The sequence below is a fragment of the Chiloscyllium plagiosum genome, unplaced genomic scaffold (assembly GCF_037043375.1).
Source record: "Chiloscyllium plagiosum isolate Xiang-an unplaced genomic scaffold, Cpla_swu_hap1 HiC_scaffold_1, whole genome shotgun sequence".
NCBI lineage: Eukaryota > Metazoa > Chordata > Chondrichthyes > Orectolobiformes > Hemiscylliidae > Chiloscyllium > Chiloscyllium plagiosum.
In genome coordinates this window covers 154,892,580-154,908,455 of record NW_028270139.1, presented here as the reverse complement: position 1 = coordinate 154,908,455, position 15,876 = coordinate 154,892,580, and the positions used below count along the sequence as shown (strand labels likewise).

Genomic DNA, 15,876 nt, shown 5'->3' with positions numbered 1-15,876 from the left:
TCAATTCCCACCTCGGGCTATTGTTAGTGTGGAGTTTGCACATTCTCCCTGTGTCTGTGTGGGTTTCCTCTGGTGCTCCAGTTTCCTCCCACAAACCCAAGATGTGCAGGTTAGGTGAATTGGTCATGCTAAATTGCCCACTGTGTTCAGGGATGTGTAGGTTAGGTGCATTAGTCAGGGGTAAATGTGGGATAATAGGGTAGGGAAATGGGTTAAGTGGGTTACTCTTCAGAGGGTTGGTGTGGACCCAAAGGGCCTATTTCAACTCGGTGGGGATTCTATAATAATAATTCTGAAGGTAAGGCAGAAAACCCAACAGTTCAATATGGGTTTCCTCTGGGTGCTCTTGTTTCCTCCTGCAGTCCAAAGATGTGCAGGTTAGGTGGATTGGCCATGCCAAATTGCCCATAGTGTCCAGGGATGTGTAAGTTAGGTGCATTAACCTTGGAAATGCAGGGTTACAGGGATAGAATAGGGATATAGGTCAGGGTGGGATGCTCTTCATGGGGTTGGTGTGGACTCGATGGGTCAAATGGTCTGTTTCCACACTATAGGGATTCTATGATTCTATGAGTTCAGGTTTGCATACACGTGAAAGATCTGTGTGGGTAACGTTGGTATGAAATGGTTTCATTGTTGGATGAATTCTATTTCTGAACTGTGGCCACACTGAGATGGCCTGTACCAAATGAACTGGAAGATACAGGCTTGAGGAATGACTGTGATGTCGGGATAACATCTTAGAGAACTGGTGGCTCTGTCCCTCCTCACAAATGGTGGGTCTGGAGCAAAGGGCATTACTTCCTTATCTCCTCCCTACCTTCTTATCTTCCCACCCCTCCACTCAAGTTGCCTTCTGTTGAGTCTGGTTGCCCAACGTGGTCTAGTGAGTACAAGATGGGGATTTGCAGGTCGTAGATCACTTGCTCTGGGAGTTGAAGGTTTGCAGTCTGACATTCTGTGTTGCTGATGGGGCTGTCAAACTAATGTAGTCAGGTGCTCGAGTGCGGCCATGGGCTCGATGACTGTTAGCTTCTGCTTCTTGTGGTGGCAAAATTATTACAGACATGGCTGAATGTCGCAAGATTGAATGCATTTCAGCTGCTGCCAGGTGAATGGACATTAACTCAGAAGATCCTCCAGTCACAGAGTCACATTTACCAGGGGAGCAGCTAGACCGGAACATACCTGCCGTTAACTTCTCGATGCGATAAATGACACCCTGCACCAATGGGAATCCCACTGGCCTGATGAACCTCTCTCTGATTATTCTGATGGGGATAAAGTTCCCTTGTGGTGACAGATGGGGATTTGAGAGGTTCTGCTGATGCCATGGGCTCTCATTTCTGGGTAGATGGGCAGATTGAGAAATCTAGGGCAGCAATGATTGGCAGTGCCATCATCAGCAGGCTGCAAGGGCTTGCAGGAGTTGGAACAATCCAGTGACCAGTTCTTTAGTGAAATCCATGAGCCTTGGACACTGCTCCTGGTTGAGTCCAAGAAAGGAGTGGTGCTTAGTAAAGATCCTTGGTGGATCAGGCCTTCACCGGAGAACTATCTTCCTCCTCCACCCAATGCTGACGCACTCCAATTACAAAGCAAGCTGCAGTCTGAGAGGTACCACAACCTTAGACCCCACTGCTGAAGCAGGACAGGCCCAAAAACAACCTCCTTGCCAAAGCCCAGGGCTACTCTTTTGAAAATCTCAACATTAGAAATTATATTGAAGTTGGACAGGACATTGGTGAGGCCACACTTGGAGTACTATGTTCAGTGTTGGTCACCTTATTATAGGAAGGATGTTGCTAAACTGGAAAGAGTGCAGAAGAAATTTACAAGGATGTCGCTAAGATTCAATGGTCTGAGTTATAGGGAGAGGTTGGACAAGCTAGGACTTTTTTCTTTAGAATATAGGAGACTGAGGGAGGATCTTATAGAGGTGTCTAAGACTATGAGAGGCTCAGATGGGGTGAATGCATTCAGTCTTTTTCCCAGAATGGAGGACTAGAGGGCATCAGTTTAAGGTTAGAGAGGAAAGAATAAAAGGGAACCTGAGGGGCAACTATTTCACACAGAAGATGGTACACATATGGAATGAGCCAGTGGAGGTGGTTGAGGCAGGTACATCAACAACATTTAAAAGGTATTTGGATAAATACATGGATAGGAAAGGTTTAGAAGGATATGGGCCAACTGCAGGGAATGGGGTTAGTGTGGATGGACATTTTGTTCGGCATGGGGCCAGTTTGGGCCAAAGGGCCTGTCTCGAGGTGTAGGACTCTATGACTCTGTTATCCACACACCGCTTTCACTAATGCTGCACAGGTCAGGTCAGCCAAAGGCAAGTCAATTGAACGCCAGGTGGGTTGGCTTTTAAATAATGCTGGTGGAGGTGGAGGCCCTAGGGACAACTGACCCTACGTTCACATTAACTGGACCCATATTGTAAAAAAAAACAAATAGCAGATCTTGTCTCAAAGTAGAGTTAGAGATTGTTTGACAGTGAACACAGGGAAGACAGTGATGCACCCTTCATCCAGAGGCTCAGGCAAAATCTCTGGGCACATGGGCTCATATCCCAGCATTTAATGAATAAACCGGCAAAGCATAAACTTGCCTCAGCAATGTGACCGTGACAACTATCACGAGGTGTGTAAATTGGAATTAGAATTAGAATCCCTACAGTGTGGAAACAGGCCCTTCAGTCCAACAAGCCCACACCAACACTTCGAAAAGTAACCCACCCAGACCCACTCCCCTACTCGATTCCACTCTGGGCAATTTAGCACAGCCAATTCATTTAACCTGCACATCTTTGGACTGGGAGGAAACCCATGCAGGCACGGGGAGAATGTGCAAACTCCACACAGGCAGTTGCCTGAGGCTGGAATCGAACCTGGGTTTCCCAGTGCTGTGAGGCAGCAGTGCTTCTGTTTTAAAATTTGCTACCCCTTATCCTAAGACTATGACCTCTCATCCCAGAATGCCCCACAAGAAAAAGCACCTGTTCCACGTCTATTTTATTCACACCTTTTACCATCTTGAAAACCTCAATTTGATCTCCCCTCATCCTTCTAAATTCGAGAGTATATTGGCCTAAACTGTTCAATCTCTCTTCATATGACAAATCCCTCATCTCAGGGATCAATTGAGTGAACCTCCTTCGAACTGCCTCCAATGCCAATGGAGGCAAATCAAATCCCAGCCACTTCAAATCCCAGCATTTAATGAATAAACCGGCAAAGCATAAACCTGTCTCAGCAGTGGTGACCATGACAACTATCGTGGAGGTGTGTAACAACCCATCGAGTTCAGCCATGCTCCTTGGGGGCTGTCACGAAATTGGTGTGTAAAAACAAAGTGGCAAATCTGGAAAACGTGAGGGTAAGCATTGTGACATTCCTTTAAAAGCTTTCCACAAATAAGGAGAGCAAAACAGTACACAATAATCCCCCGGTGCAGTCTCGCCAATGCCTTGTATGTTTGTAACAATGCTTCCTTACATTTCTATTCTAATACTTAAGGTATAAAAGCCAACATTCCCTTCACTTACTTTATTGTCTACTGTACCTGCATGCTAGTTTTCTGTGACTCAATTACCTCACACCAATCGGATTGCAAAGAAGTTAATATGTAGTCACATGTATAAAAGATGCGGGCATTTGAAAATTAGAGGGAGAGCCACCTGCCACCTGAACTGAGAGCAAACCCACCATCTGAGAAAGAAAAATCAGGCTCTCACAAGAAATCTCCACGCTCTCTAAAACAAAGCACCACCCACCTATAAGGCACATGGCACATTTAGCGAATATTCTTGACACCAGTATTCGACAGAGAGAAGCGTTCAGAACAGGAGAATAACAAGGAAACTATCCCCGACAGCAGAATCAGCAGAGGATCCAGTCAGTGTGAATCTTGAGAGACTAAGTTTTAATTTATTGTTCTTATTAATTGGATTTACATAAGTGGGACCTGTGTTATTGAAACAGCATACCAATAGAATTTAATTCAGCTAGGGGATAGGTAGTAATTAGGGAATAATTCTCCAGTTGGTTCGGAAATCTGTTCATTTGTTCAATGTTGGAGTTAGATAAATAAATTATTATTGGAAAGTGAGTGAAAGGATTTCACTCCATTTAACCCCTCCTTTATACCCCTTGTCACACTACGTTATCAGATGAAGCCAGGTGCTCCCCTCTGGGTGTTTTGGGTGTTATCATCAGAGGGATAAGTGAAAGTGAGTACTGCAGATGCTGGAGATTAGAGTCAAGATTAGAGTAGTGCTGGAAAAGTACAGCTGGTTAGGCAGCATCCGAGGAGCAGCAAAATTGACGTTTCCTGATGAAGGGCTTCTGCCCGAAATGTCGATTTCCCTGCTCCTCAGATGCTGCCTGGCCTGCTGTGCTTTTCCAGCACTACTCTAATATTGTCAGAGGGACGTCAACCTGCCCTTTGTAACAGGGACAGAAATCCGCCATCCTTGCCAAGTCTCGTGACTCCAGACGCACAGCAATGATAATTTCCCTCCACCATGCTGCCTCTCAGGTCAAGGGCAATGAGGGGCGGTCAGGGAATACTGGCTGTTAATCAGCAAACACACATCTCCCCCGAAACAACAAAGGAGGAATAGTCACGCATTCCTTGTGCATCTTGACAAACAAGCTGCACGTTTGCCCAGTTGGCCCTGCCACACTGTGAGGGCCATGATGGGAGTGACCACAAGCATACCAGTGAATAATACCACCAAACCCCCCCCCCCCCAACAGCATTCAGGCCACTTCCAACAGCACTACACTAAAGCTCAGTCCCCTGAGATAAACATAGCTTGGGCCTAGATAAATATTAATAAAAGTGGATTTGAGAAAGATAAAGGCTTTGCTGTGCTAAAGTGCAGAGAGACTTTGACAGGAATATGTTACCTTGTCCTTTGTGGTTTATGTCTTTGGCAGCGACGACCTTATGGATTAAAGTGTGGAGGAAATCATTTTCAGCTGCTACTCTGTAGGGAAAGAAGGAAAGAAAAGAATTTTGAAAATAATTAACTTCAGGAGATACTTCTGGAATATTATTCCATGTCGGGAGGTCACTTGAGTGGTGTAACGCCACAACTGACCAAACTCATTAGCTTCAAAAGAAAGCCAAAGTAATCCACATCATTCCTGTCTCGTACCGCAGGGAGGATTATCAAGGCCTCCTGTTACCTGACAGGGCAACAGGTCAGCCATCTGTGAAATTGCTCTGAGCATTTGTGCATGCCGACCGTTTGAGGGCCTGTGAGAGAGAGAGAGCTAGCTGCATCTTAACGGCCAGCACAAGGCGCTGCAAGAAGTGCAATCGCATTAGAGGGCCAGGATCTGACTTCCAGAGGAAGCCAGGAACAGGAAAAGTTCAATCGGTACCAGAGTCCTGTGTTAGAACACAGCTGGTCATTCGTCCCTCAGTCTGACAATCCTGACCAACATATTGGAGCAATCATGATGATTGGCCAAGTGGGTGACAGGGAGAAAGATAGTTTTGGGTTACAGGGAAAATATAGACAAATTGGTCAGATCAGCGGCAGATGGAATTTAATCCTGATAAGTGTAAGGTGATGCATTTTGGAAGAAATAACAAAGCAAGGGAGGAATCAATGAATGGCAGGGCACTAGGAAGCTCAGAGGAACACAACAATCTTTGAATGCTTGGCCACACATGCTTGAAAGCTTCAAGAGTGCAGGATAATGGGGTAGTTAAGAAGGTATACAGGATGCTTGCCTTTCTCAGTTGTGGCACAGATTGAATGCGTAGAAAGGCTACACTGGAGCTGTATAGAATATGGTGGATCAGTGGTGAGCACAGCTGCCTCGCAGCACCAGGGACCCAGGTTCAATTCTACTCTCGGGTGACTGTCTGCATGGAGTTTGTGCATTCTCCCCATGTCTGTGAGCGTTTCCTCCCACAGTCCAAAGGTGTGCAGGATTGCCCGCACTAAATTGCTCATGCTGGGTGGGTTATTTTTAATTCCACATTGTAAATGAGGAATTGCAATTACACAAATAAAAGTCAAGTAGCAAAGCTCCAATTATTTTTGGGGTGTTTCCCACAGGGAGAAAGTGAGGACTGCAGATGCTGGACATCAGAGTCAAGATGTGATGCTGGAAAAGCACAGCAGGTCAGGCAGCATCCAAGGAGCAGGAAAATCGATGTTTCGGGCAAGAGCCCTTCATCAGATGGCTCATTCCTGATGAAGGGCTCGTGCCTGAAAAGTCAATGCTCCTGCTCCTTGGATGCTGCCTGACCTGCTGTGTTTTTCCAGCACCACACTCTCGACTCTGTTTACTACAAGGAACTGCCTGGACAACATTAAGACAATATAAGTCTACACTTACTGTTGAAAGGGAATAAAATGGTGTTTGTCCTCATCACTTTCCGCCTTGCCTTTCAAAATGTCGGTAATGTCCATTGCTGCAAGAAAGAAAGGCAATGTTTGGATGAAACTAAACCGCGTTAATATTCCTCTCCCCAGTTGAATCCTTCACCCCAACCTGTCCCTGTGTAACTGAGCTGAGGGGGGAGAATTTTACACAATACTCAACCACACACAGGGGTACCACAGCTGATGGAATTCTCTCTGACATGGACGACATGTCGAAAAGCCCCGCAGGACATTTAGAAATACATTTTCATTAATTCACTTCTTTTTGAACCTCAGTTCCATAGCACTCAGTTTCAATGGAAGTTTCTACAAACTAGGACACGTGGGGACCAGACAACTTACCTTTTCATGTCAAAAGCAGAATACTGCGGACACTGGAAATCAGAAACAAACCCAGAGAATGCTGGAGAAACTCAGCAGGTTGGACAGCACCCGAGGAGAGAGAAACAGAGTTAACGTTTCGAGTCTGATATCACTCTGTTCTGAAGAGGAGTCTTACAGGATTCTCCGCAGAAACTGCCAGACCTGCTGAGTTTCTCCAGCATTCTCTGCGTTTACCTTTTGTGCTATTGATTACAGGAGAAGGATGAGTCATGTCATGGGGAGGATTCCCATGCTCCAACTGGAATAAGCCATGGAATCTTCCTGACAGGGTCGATAGGACTTTGATATATCGCCACATCCTGAGGAAGGTACCTATGGGAATTTAGCATTTCCACTTCCCTCATGGGAGTCTGAATCTGGATCACGTGGATCAGAGTGAAATCTGAACCCCCAAGAAGACAGTGAGCTGACTCTTTGGGCAGGGGAGTTTTAGGATAATGAACCTTTGGTTGGTTTTGTATAAAATGCTGAGAACCAAGGAACTCTTTGTTCGGCCTTCTATACACTTCCTGTAATTTATTTTTGGAATGGATAGCAATGGGTGAATTTAACTCTTGGTGTAAGTGGCAGAAAAAGATCAAGCAGAAAAGGAAAAGTAGACTCAAAAAACAATGAGAAATCCCAGACAATACATCAACAACAAGTTTTAGATTAGCTCTTGCAACATTCTCAACAGATCAGTCATTGATAGAGGTGTTAAGCAAATTGGAGATTGGCACTGCTACATCGCAGCTTTCTATTCATGGGAGTGGGAATCACTGGTGATCCCAATAATTGCGACCCATGGCTCTTGTCCTTGAACCGAGTGCCTTGGAGGCCAGTGAGAAGCCAACATTTGGATTTGAAGCCACATGTAGATCACACAAGATGGCTAATTTCATTCCCTGAAGAGTCTTTGTGTAGCCACCAAGATTTTGTGACAATCAGGGGGAGTAATTCATTCATGGGATGAGGGCAGGATGAGGGCTAGGCCAGCAATTTTTGTCCGTCCCTAATTGCCCAGAGGGGTAGTTAAGTGTCAACCATATTGCTGTGGGTCTGGAGTCACATGTAGGCTTAAAGGACAATACTGAGCCAGATGGGATATTGTGACACTCGGCAATGGATTGACTGCAAATTCCACCATCTGCCATGAACCCACATCCACCAGCCTCTGCCTTTCTAATCCAGTCATATTGCCGACTATATCAACGACCCTCTTCGAACCCCTGCTGTCCCACTGCTAATCAGTGGTCAGCCTGATCATGGAGAAATTCTATATGGATGTGAGTCGAGATGAGATGAGGGAAACATGGCTTTGACTTCATGTGATGAAGTCCTTGTTGTCCCTCAGCCCCACCCCTTTCTGGATTTTAACTGGCTCTCTCGTCACCCAAATGTCAATAGTTGTACCCTGGTTTAAAAATCCTTCTTCAATCATCTCCCACTCCAACCATTCCAGCCTTACACCTCAGTCCATTCACTACACTATCCCATCCTCTACCCTTTCTGGCCTGCAATTTTACTCTAATTGTTACAGACTTCATCCTGTCATGGCCATATCACCCCTCTTCTTACCCTTGAAAGTCTCCTCAAAATCTTACCGAATGTGTTTCAGTAAATCTCTGCTCCATTCCTGTTTCCAACCTGTCTGCTCTTAATTGGAGTGCCTGAAGATGGCTTCTTTGTTTACATTCAGAGAATATTATGAGGCTCGAGCATTTATTACCAGCCCAGGCAAGCAGTGCTCATAGTAGCTCAATGGTTAGCACTGCTGCCTCATAGCACCAAGGACCCGGGTTCAATTCCAGCCTTGGGCGACCGTGTGTGTGGAGTTTGCACGCTCTCCCCATGTCTGCGTGGGATTCCTCCCACAATCCGAAGATGTGCAGGTTAGGTGAATTAGCCACACTAAATTGCCTGTAGTGTTCAGGGATATGTAGATTGAGTCAGGGGTAAATGGGGAGTAGTAGGGTAGGGGAACAGATCTAGGTGCACCCTCTTTGGAGGGTTGGTGTGGACATGTTGGGCTGAATGGCCTGTTCCACACTGTAGGGATTCTACCCCCATCTCACTAAGTTCTCAAGGACATAAAGGGGTACCATCAAAACTGTTAGTGCTCTTGCTGCAGATCAAACATATGAGACAAAAAAGGTAGAGGGGATTGCATCTAGCCCAGTATGCCAGTGCTGAATGAGGTGTTCTGGTGGCTGAGCAATGGCAATCCTTTTTCTGGCTTTTGTTTTAGTTTGGATTGCTAACCTTGAGAAATTTGTTCTCTTCCCTGTGTTGCATTGAGACTGCTACCCGCACTGCATGCAGATTTTCACTGCGCTGGCACCTCCACTACTGATAATCAAACTCTGGTTAAAGAATAGAGCAATCTGGATGAAGCAGAGCTGATAAATCGCATATGAATAAAAGCAACATTGTTAGACTAAGGATGGGAATAAGCAGCAGGAATACAAAATGAACAGTCGTGGGTTAGAGGCATAATGGAAAAACGAGATTGGATATCACATTTAAGCACCAGTGCGTGAATCTAAATTAATTCAAAATGAATTTTAAAAATTCATGCAAAATTTAAATTGATATCAAATTGAATATTGCAACAAAAATTAGTCAGCACTCATCCATCTGCTAGGTTCTGTTCTCAGCACACTTGCTCATGAGTTGGAAGCCTACAGGTTCCGACTTTACAGACAAAAACCTCTGAGCAACAGCTAGGCTCATGTTATTGAGGGAGGTGGCAATTAAACCCGCAGTCCAGACACCCTTGAAAGTCTCCTCAAAATCAGTCTCCTTTGCTGGAATCTGAAAATGTGTACTTAAATCTTGGAAGCCTCCAGATTGCCAAAAAAATGCAATATTCTTCAGGAACATGGCAGAAAGAAAGCCAGATTTTGATTTGAGTACAGCTACCACATCACCCACAGGAGGAGCTCTGTTACATTTGTTCTAAAGGTCTGTCAAATGAGAACAAAAAGTCAGTCAATGAGTCCCATTGATTAATCTTGGTGACTTAGGGCATATTGAGAGTTACTCATCACGTAAAATACTATGAAGCACAGCATCTCTCGAAACTTTGTGTCAAGTCACCGTCTATGGTTTAACCTGTAGCATTGAATTACATAGCACAGAAACAGACCCTTCCGCCCGACTCATCCATGCTCGTTCCGAAACTGAACTAGTCCCATTTGTCTGTGTTTGGCCAATATCCCTCTAAACCTTTCCTATCCATGTGCCGGTCTAAATATCTTTGAAAAGTTGTAACTGTACCCAGCTTTACCGTTTCATCTGGTGGCTCATTCCATTTACACACATTTCTCTGTAAGAAAAGGTTGCCCTTCAGGTGCCTTTTAAATCTTTCCCCTCCCACCTTAAACCCATGCCTTCCAGTTTTGAACTCCCATACCCTGGGAGAAAGACTTTGGCTATTCACTTTATCATGTCCCTCATGATTTTATAAACCTCTGAAACTCACCCCTCAGCTTCCAATGCTCCAGGGAAAAACACTGTCGCTTATCCAGCCTGTCTTTATAATCAAACCCTCCAGTCCTGGCAACATCCATGTAATTTTTTTTTCATGCACCCTTTCTTGTTTAGCAACATCCTTACTATAGCAGGGTGACCAGAATTGTGTTGTGGTATCATGGTGTGTCCAATGTACAGGGGAGTGAATGGTGGAAGAAAAAAGATCTTGTGATTTCTATAGAACCTTGCATGGTCTCAGTCCAAAGCACTCCACAGGCAGTGATTCACTTGTTAGCTGATTTCACATCAGAAATGCAGCAGCCAATGTGAACACAAAAAGGACTCAGCTGTGACCCCGCAAACGCTCTGGGACCTGGGTTGGAATCCCACCACAACAGATAGTGGAATTTGAATCAAAGAGAAGTCTGGTGACCGTGAATCCATTGTCGATTGTCAGAAAAACCCATCTGGTTTGGGTTTCCCTTAAGGGAACAAAACTGTCACCTTTACCTGGTCTGGCCTACATGTGACTCTAGACACCACAGTGGTGTGTGGTTGACTTTTAACTGCCCTCTGGGCAATCAACGATGGACAATAAATGTTAGCTTACCCAGTGACACTCTCATCCTGAATAAAAAAGGAAAAGGTGTAGGCTGTTCAGCCCCTCGAACCTGCTCCACCAGTCAACAGGATCATGGCCGATCCGATATTCTTCCTATCCCATCCTTTCTCCGTAATCTTTGATTCCCTGACTAATCAAGGGCTCTGTCACCATGCCCCTCTGTGGCAAGGATTTCCAAAGACTCTCAAACACTCAGAGAAGAAATTCTTCCTTATCTCAGTCTGAAATTGGCAACCCTTCTTCCTCATTTCTCTCTGAGATGGCAGACAGGAACGTGGTGTAACGTCACCTGTCTCAGTGTTACAGTGGAGTGTCAGTCATTAATTATATTCTTAAGACTCTGCAGTGGGACCTGTTCCCAGTAACTTCTGTCTCAGAAGACAAGTATATTGCCCTTTGACACCATGTCAACAGAGAAAGTGAGCACTATGCAAAAATTGAAGGAAAATGAACCATTGATTGAATGTTCCTCTCATATCAACTATACAATTTTAATCGCATGATATATATGTGTCTCCTGTTAAAAGCACAAGGGCCTAGCTTTAATATAAAGCCATTTGTCGTTGCCTCTGTTCTGCTAATGTAATTCCCAATTAGCCTTCTGCAAATTTACTACATAGCGTCGTAGATACAGAGAGGAAGAAAGCGAGAGAGAGAGAGATAGAGAGAGAATGGAACATTTTTATGATCGATGTCCCATTCTTGACAACATACTCGTAAAATAGTTGCAGCTGATTTTCAATTTAAATTTCATTCTCGGTTCAGCTAATATAAGAGAGCAAAATTGCATACCACAGCAGAAAGATCAGAAAAATCACAGAAAATTCTACACGCCTGGTCCGAGTACACTGGATGCACAAAAAGAAGAAGCTGTTTTCTACTGGAAAACGGCATTAGAATAGGTAGGCCATTGTTTTTGAACAGGGCAGATTTGATTGTTTGAATTTCTGTACTGTAGTTCTCTATGACTCACTTTGCAGGAGTGAACTCCGACAAAAATATTGGCCATGAGTCGAGAAGGAGATCACAAGCTTAGCTAAAGGTTTCTCCTTTAAACATGATCTTAAAGTAGGAGAAAGAGGTAGGAAAATTCAGGGAGAGAATATCAGAGTCTGAGGCCTACTCAGCTGCTGTACTGCTGCACAGGACATGAAGCGAGAGGCCAGGATGCAGAGAACATGGACAAGGGTAAGGTTTGAGGAGTTTACAGATAAAGGGAGGGTTCTCAAGGCTTGAAGCGGTTAGTGAATGGTAATGCCATATGGGATTATTTATTTACTCACTTATGAGATGTGAGCATTGCTGGCTCAGGCGGCATTTATTGCCCATTCTTGTTGCTATTGAGAAAGTGATGGTGAGCTGCCTCCTTAAACCGTTACACTTCATGTGCTGTAGGTGGGCTCGTAATGCTGTTAGGGAGGGAATTCCAGGATTTTGACCCAATAACACTGAGGGAAGAGCGATACATTTCCAAGTCGGGATGGTGAGTGGCTTGGTGGGGAATTTGAAGGTGGTGGTTTTCCCACGTATCTTGTCCTTCTAGATGGAAGTGGTCATGGTTTTGGAAGATGCTGTCTGAGGATCTTTGGTGAATTTCTGCAGTGCATCGTGTAGATGGTGCACACTGCTGCTACTGAGCATCGGTGATGTAGGGACAATGCAGAAATAAGAAATACAATCTCAAGATTTTGATCAATTTCCTCCACATGTTACCAAAATAGGTTTGTAATATGACAGCTGTCATATGTAGCTCAGCAAGTGCCATACATCCTAATTACCCCTTTTATCCTTCCAAACTTCCTCCTGCAAATTTCTGCTTCATTAAATACTTCAACAAGACAGTTCAAGAGTTCCTGGAATCAATGTATTGTGTCTGTGCTGAGGAAACTCTTTGAGAACTGGGATTTCACTCCCATGTTTCTGCACTCTGATTTATTATCCCTGCTCCTTCCACCTCTCTCTCTCCACCCTGCTTTCTTCCAGATGTCCTCCTTTTCCCTCATCATTGGCGCTCCCTCACAGATGAGAGTGATTCTCTTCCACTCTCAGGCTGAGTCCACAGATGGCTGTTCAGTCCAATGTGACCTTCCCCTCACTGCCAGCTTGGCTCAGCGATCCAACATTGCTGTGAGATGGGAGTCAGTAGATTTCAATGTCTAGAGTTGAATGCAAACTTTCACTTGACATCATCTCCAGTTGTCACCCCTGAGCAGACTCAGCCTATATTCCCTTAGGTTTAGAACAAAGGTGACCTGAAGAGGCCAGGAATTTTAGGACGGCGTGGGTTGCATTCCCGCTATCCGAACAGTCAGTGACATACACACCCCCAGCAGATGCAGGCCAGCCCTCAGTCGTTCAGTGCTCTAAAATGTCCCACCTCACCCTGATCGACTACGTGCCCCCTGCAGTCTCAGCAGTGTTCGAAGCGACAAGCAGTCCCCAGAGTATACACCTTGGCAGCCTCAGGACCCGTGTATTCGTCGGGTTTAAAAGTTGAGTCAGTGAACGAGTCAGGAACCAGCCTGACACCTTACAGAAGACAGCGCAGAATGTGACTGTCAGTGTGGTGTTCTTAGATTGGGATGAGGAAGAAAGGTGAGGCTCCGAGTGATGGGTAGGAGTGTTGAAGGAGAGGCTGGGAGGGGAGGGAATATTTTCAGGGACAGACCTTGTGGGGTTGGGGTGCCCAATGGTAAAAGTGATGGAGGAGACCCTCTGTCTCACCTAATAGCTACCACTGTTAAAGTGAAAGCAATTTACAGCACGGGTCATAGGGCTGTTTTCTCATTAGAGAGAGACAACCTGGTGGTGGTTAAACCTGAAGGTCACCATCTTTCAGGTGAGAGGGAGAGGTTGAGAAGGAGAGTCCTTTGTGATAACGTGAGCTGATGTGGGAATCGAACACTCGACATCACAAATTAGCCATCCAACCAACTGAGCTAACCAACCCCCTTAGAAGTCTATGGCAGGCACAAGGACATTGGGGAAACTCAGGAGAACAGAGGAATTTGAGTTTGGGCCATCTACTTCACTTTTCATTATCCTCACAATGTAAGCATCAGTTGGAAAGTCCACAGTTTTATTCAGTGAGTGACAAATGTGTCAGGTATTTATAGTCTCTATCAATGTCAAATTACCAAGTTGCAGATGGAACAAAACAAAGTGGAAGTGGGAGTTGTGAGGAGGATGCAAAGGCGCTACGAGGGAATTTGGAGATCTAAGCGCAAATATTTGGCGAATGGAATACAATGTGAAGAATTTATTTCTCTTTTGGCATTGAAATGTTATTTATGTGGATAAAATCTTTTCATACATCAGCACTGAATCACTTTATTGATGCTCGAAATACAACTGAGAACCTTCAGAGCACTTTACCATAAATAGCCACTGAGGTTGAAGATCATTCTCAAAGATTGAAATCACAAGCGTTTGAATCTTTTCAAAACGCATGATCTTTAAATGTGACTCTGACAGATATCCCACTTTTCTGATGGCCTTGGAATTTTCTTTTGACACAAACCTCTCCAAATAATACACTCCGTATATGGAGATATAATCTTGTAGAGTCATAGAATCCCTACAGTGTGGAAGCAGGCCATTTGGCCCATCGAATGCACACTGACCCTCTGAACAGCATCCCACCCAGATTCACCCTATCTCCGTAACCTTGCATTTCCCATGGCTAATCCATCCAGCCTGCACATCCCTGGAGACTATGGAGCAATTTAGCATGGCTAATCCACCTAAACTGCACATCTTTAGACTGTGGGAGGAGACCAGAACACCCAAAAGAAACCCATGCAGACATGGGGAGAATGTGCAAACTCCACACAGGTACCCAAAGCTGCGATCAAGCTAGAGTCTCTGGAGCTGTGAGGTCGCAGTGAGGACAACTAAGCCACTGTGCCAACTGGGACAAATACTGTATGTTCAGTCCACTGAAACAACATCACACAGTATGCACATCTTGGGAGGTTCCTTGTAAGGATTTTCTAACTTTCTTGGCACATCAAAAGAGTTTAGCCCCAAATGATCCTTCCACATCCGACAGAAATTCACCTGTGCTTCCACACATGTCATCTACTGTATCCATTGCACCCAATGTGGACTCCTCTACGTTGGGGAGACAGGACGTCAACTTGCAGATTGTTTCAGAGAACATCTCTGGGACACCCACACTAACCAACCCCACCACCCTGTGGCTGAACACTTTAACTCCCCCTCCCACTCTGCCAAGGACATGCAGGTCCTGGGCCTCCTCCATCACCAACCCTAACCACCCGACGATTGGATGATGAATGCCTCATCTTCCTCCTTAGGACCCTCCAACTACAAGGGATTAATGTGAATTTCACATCCCCCCACCTCATACCAGTCCCAACCTTCCAACTTGACACTGCCCACTTGAACAGTAGCTCTTCGACTCGATATCAGAAGAGTTACTAATCAATGGAATATGTCAAGTGCTGATCTCCTTTCACCAGTGCACAGCATGTCCTGACCACCCACAGCATCCTGCTACAAATATGAGGTCATAGAGTCATAGGGATGTACAGCACGGAAACAGACCCTTTGGTCCAAATCATCCATGCTGGCCAGATAACCTAACCCAAACTGGTCCCATTTGCCAGTACTTATCCCATATCACTCTAAACCCTTCCTATTCATACACCCATCCAGATGCCTTTTAAATGTTGTTATTGTAACAACCACCATCACTTCGTTTGGCACCTCATTCCATACATGCACCACCCTCTGTGTGAAAAAGTTGCCCCTTTTAAATCTTTCCCCCCTCACTTTAAACCTATGTCCTCTAGGTCTAGACTCCCCTACCCCAGGGAAAAGACCTTGTCTATTTACCCTATCCATGACCCTCATAGGTTTTATAAACCTCGAAAAGGTCACCCCTCAGCCTCCGACACTTCAGGGAAAACAGACCCAGCCTGTTCAGCCTCTCCCTGTAGCTCAACCCCTCAAAATCAGAAACATAAAGTATTCCTTA

General features: G+C 45.1%; 1 protein-coding gene across 2 annotated transcripts in view; it reads right to left on the bottom strand.

Annotated features, from left to right (window-relative positions):
• LOC122553785 (dedicator of cytokinesis protein 2-like) overlaps positions 1-15,876 on the bottom strand; it is a 1,246,386-nt gene that overhangs the window by 1,025,364 nt on the left and 205,146 nt on the right. For both annotated transcript variants that reach the window (XM_087991733.1, XM_043698147.2), the window contains exons 11-12: positions 6,369-6,444; positions 4,920-4,999 (exon numbers count right to left, since the gene is read on the bottom strand). In XM_087991733.1, the coding sequence (XP_087847859.1) occupies positions 4,920-4,999; positions 6,369-6,444 (156 nt within the window). The remainder of the gene's footprint in view (positions 1-4,919; positions 5,000-6,368; positions 6,445-15,876) is intronic.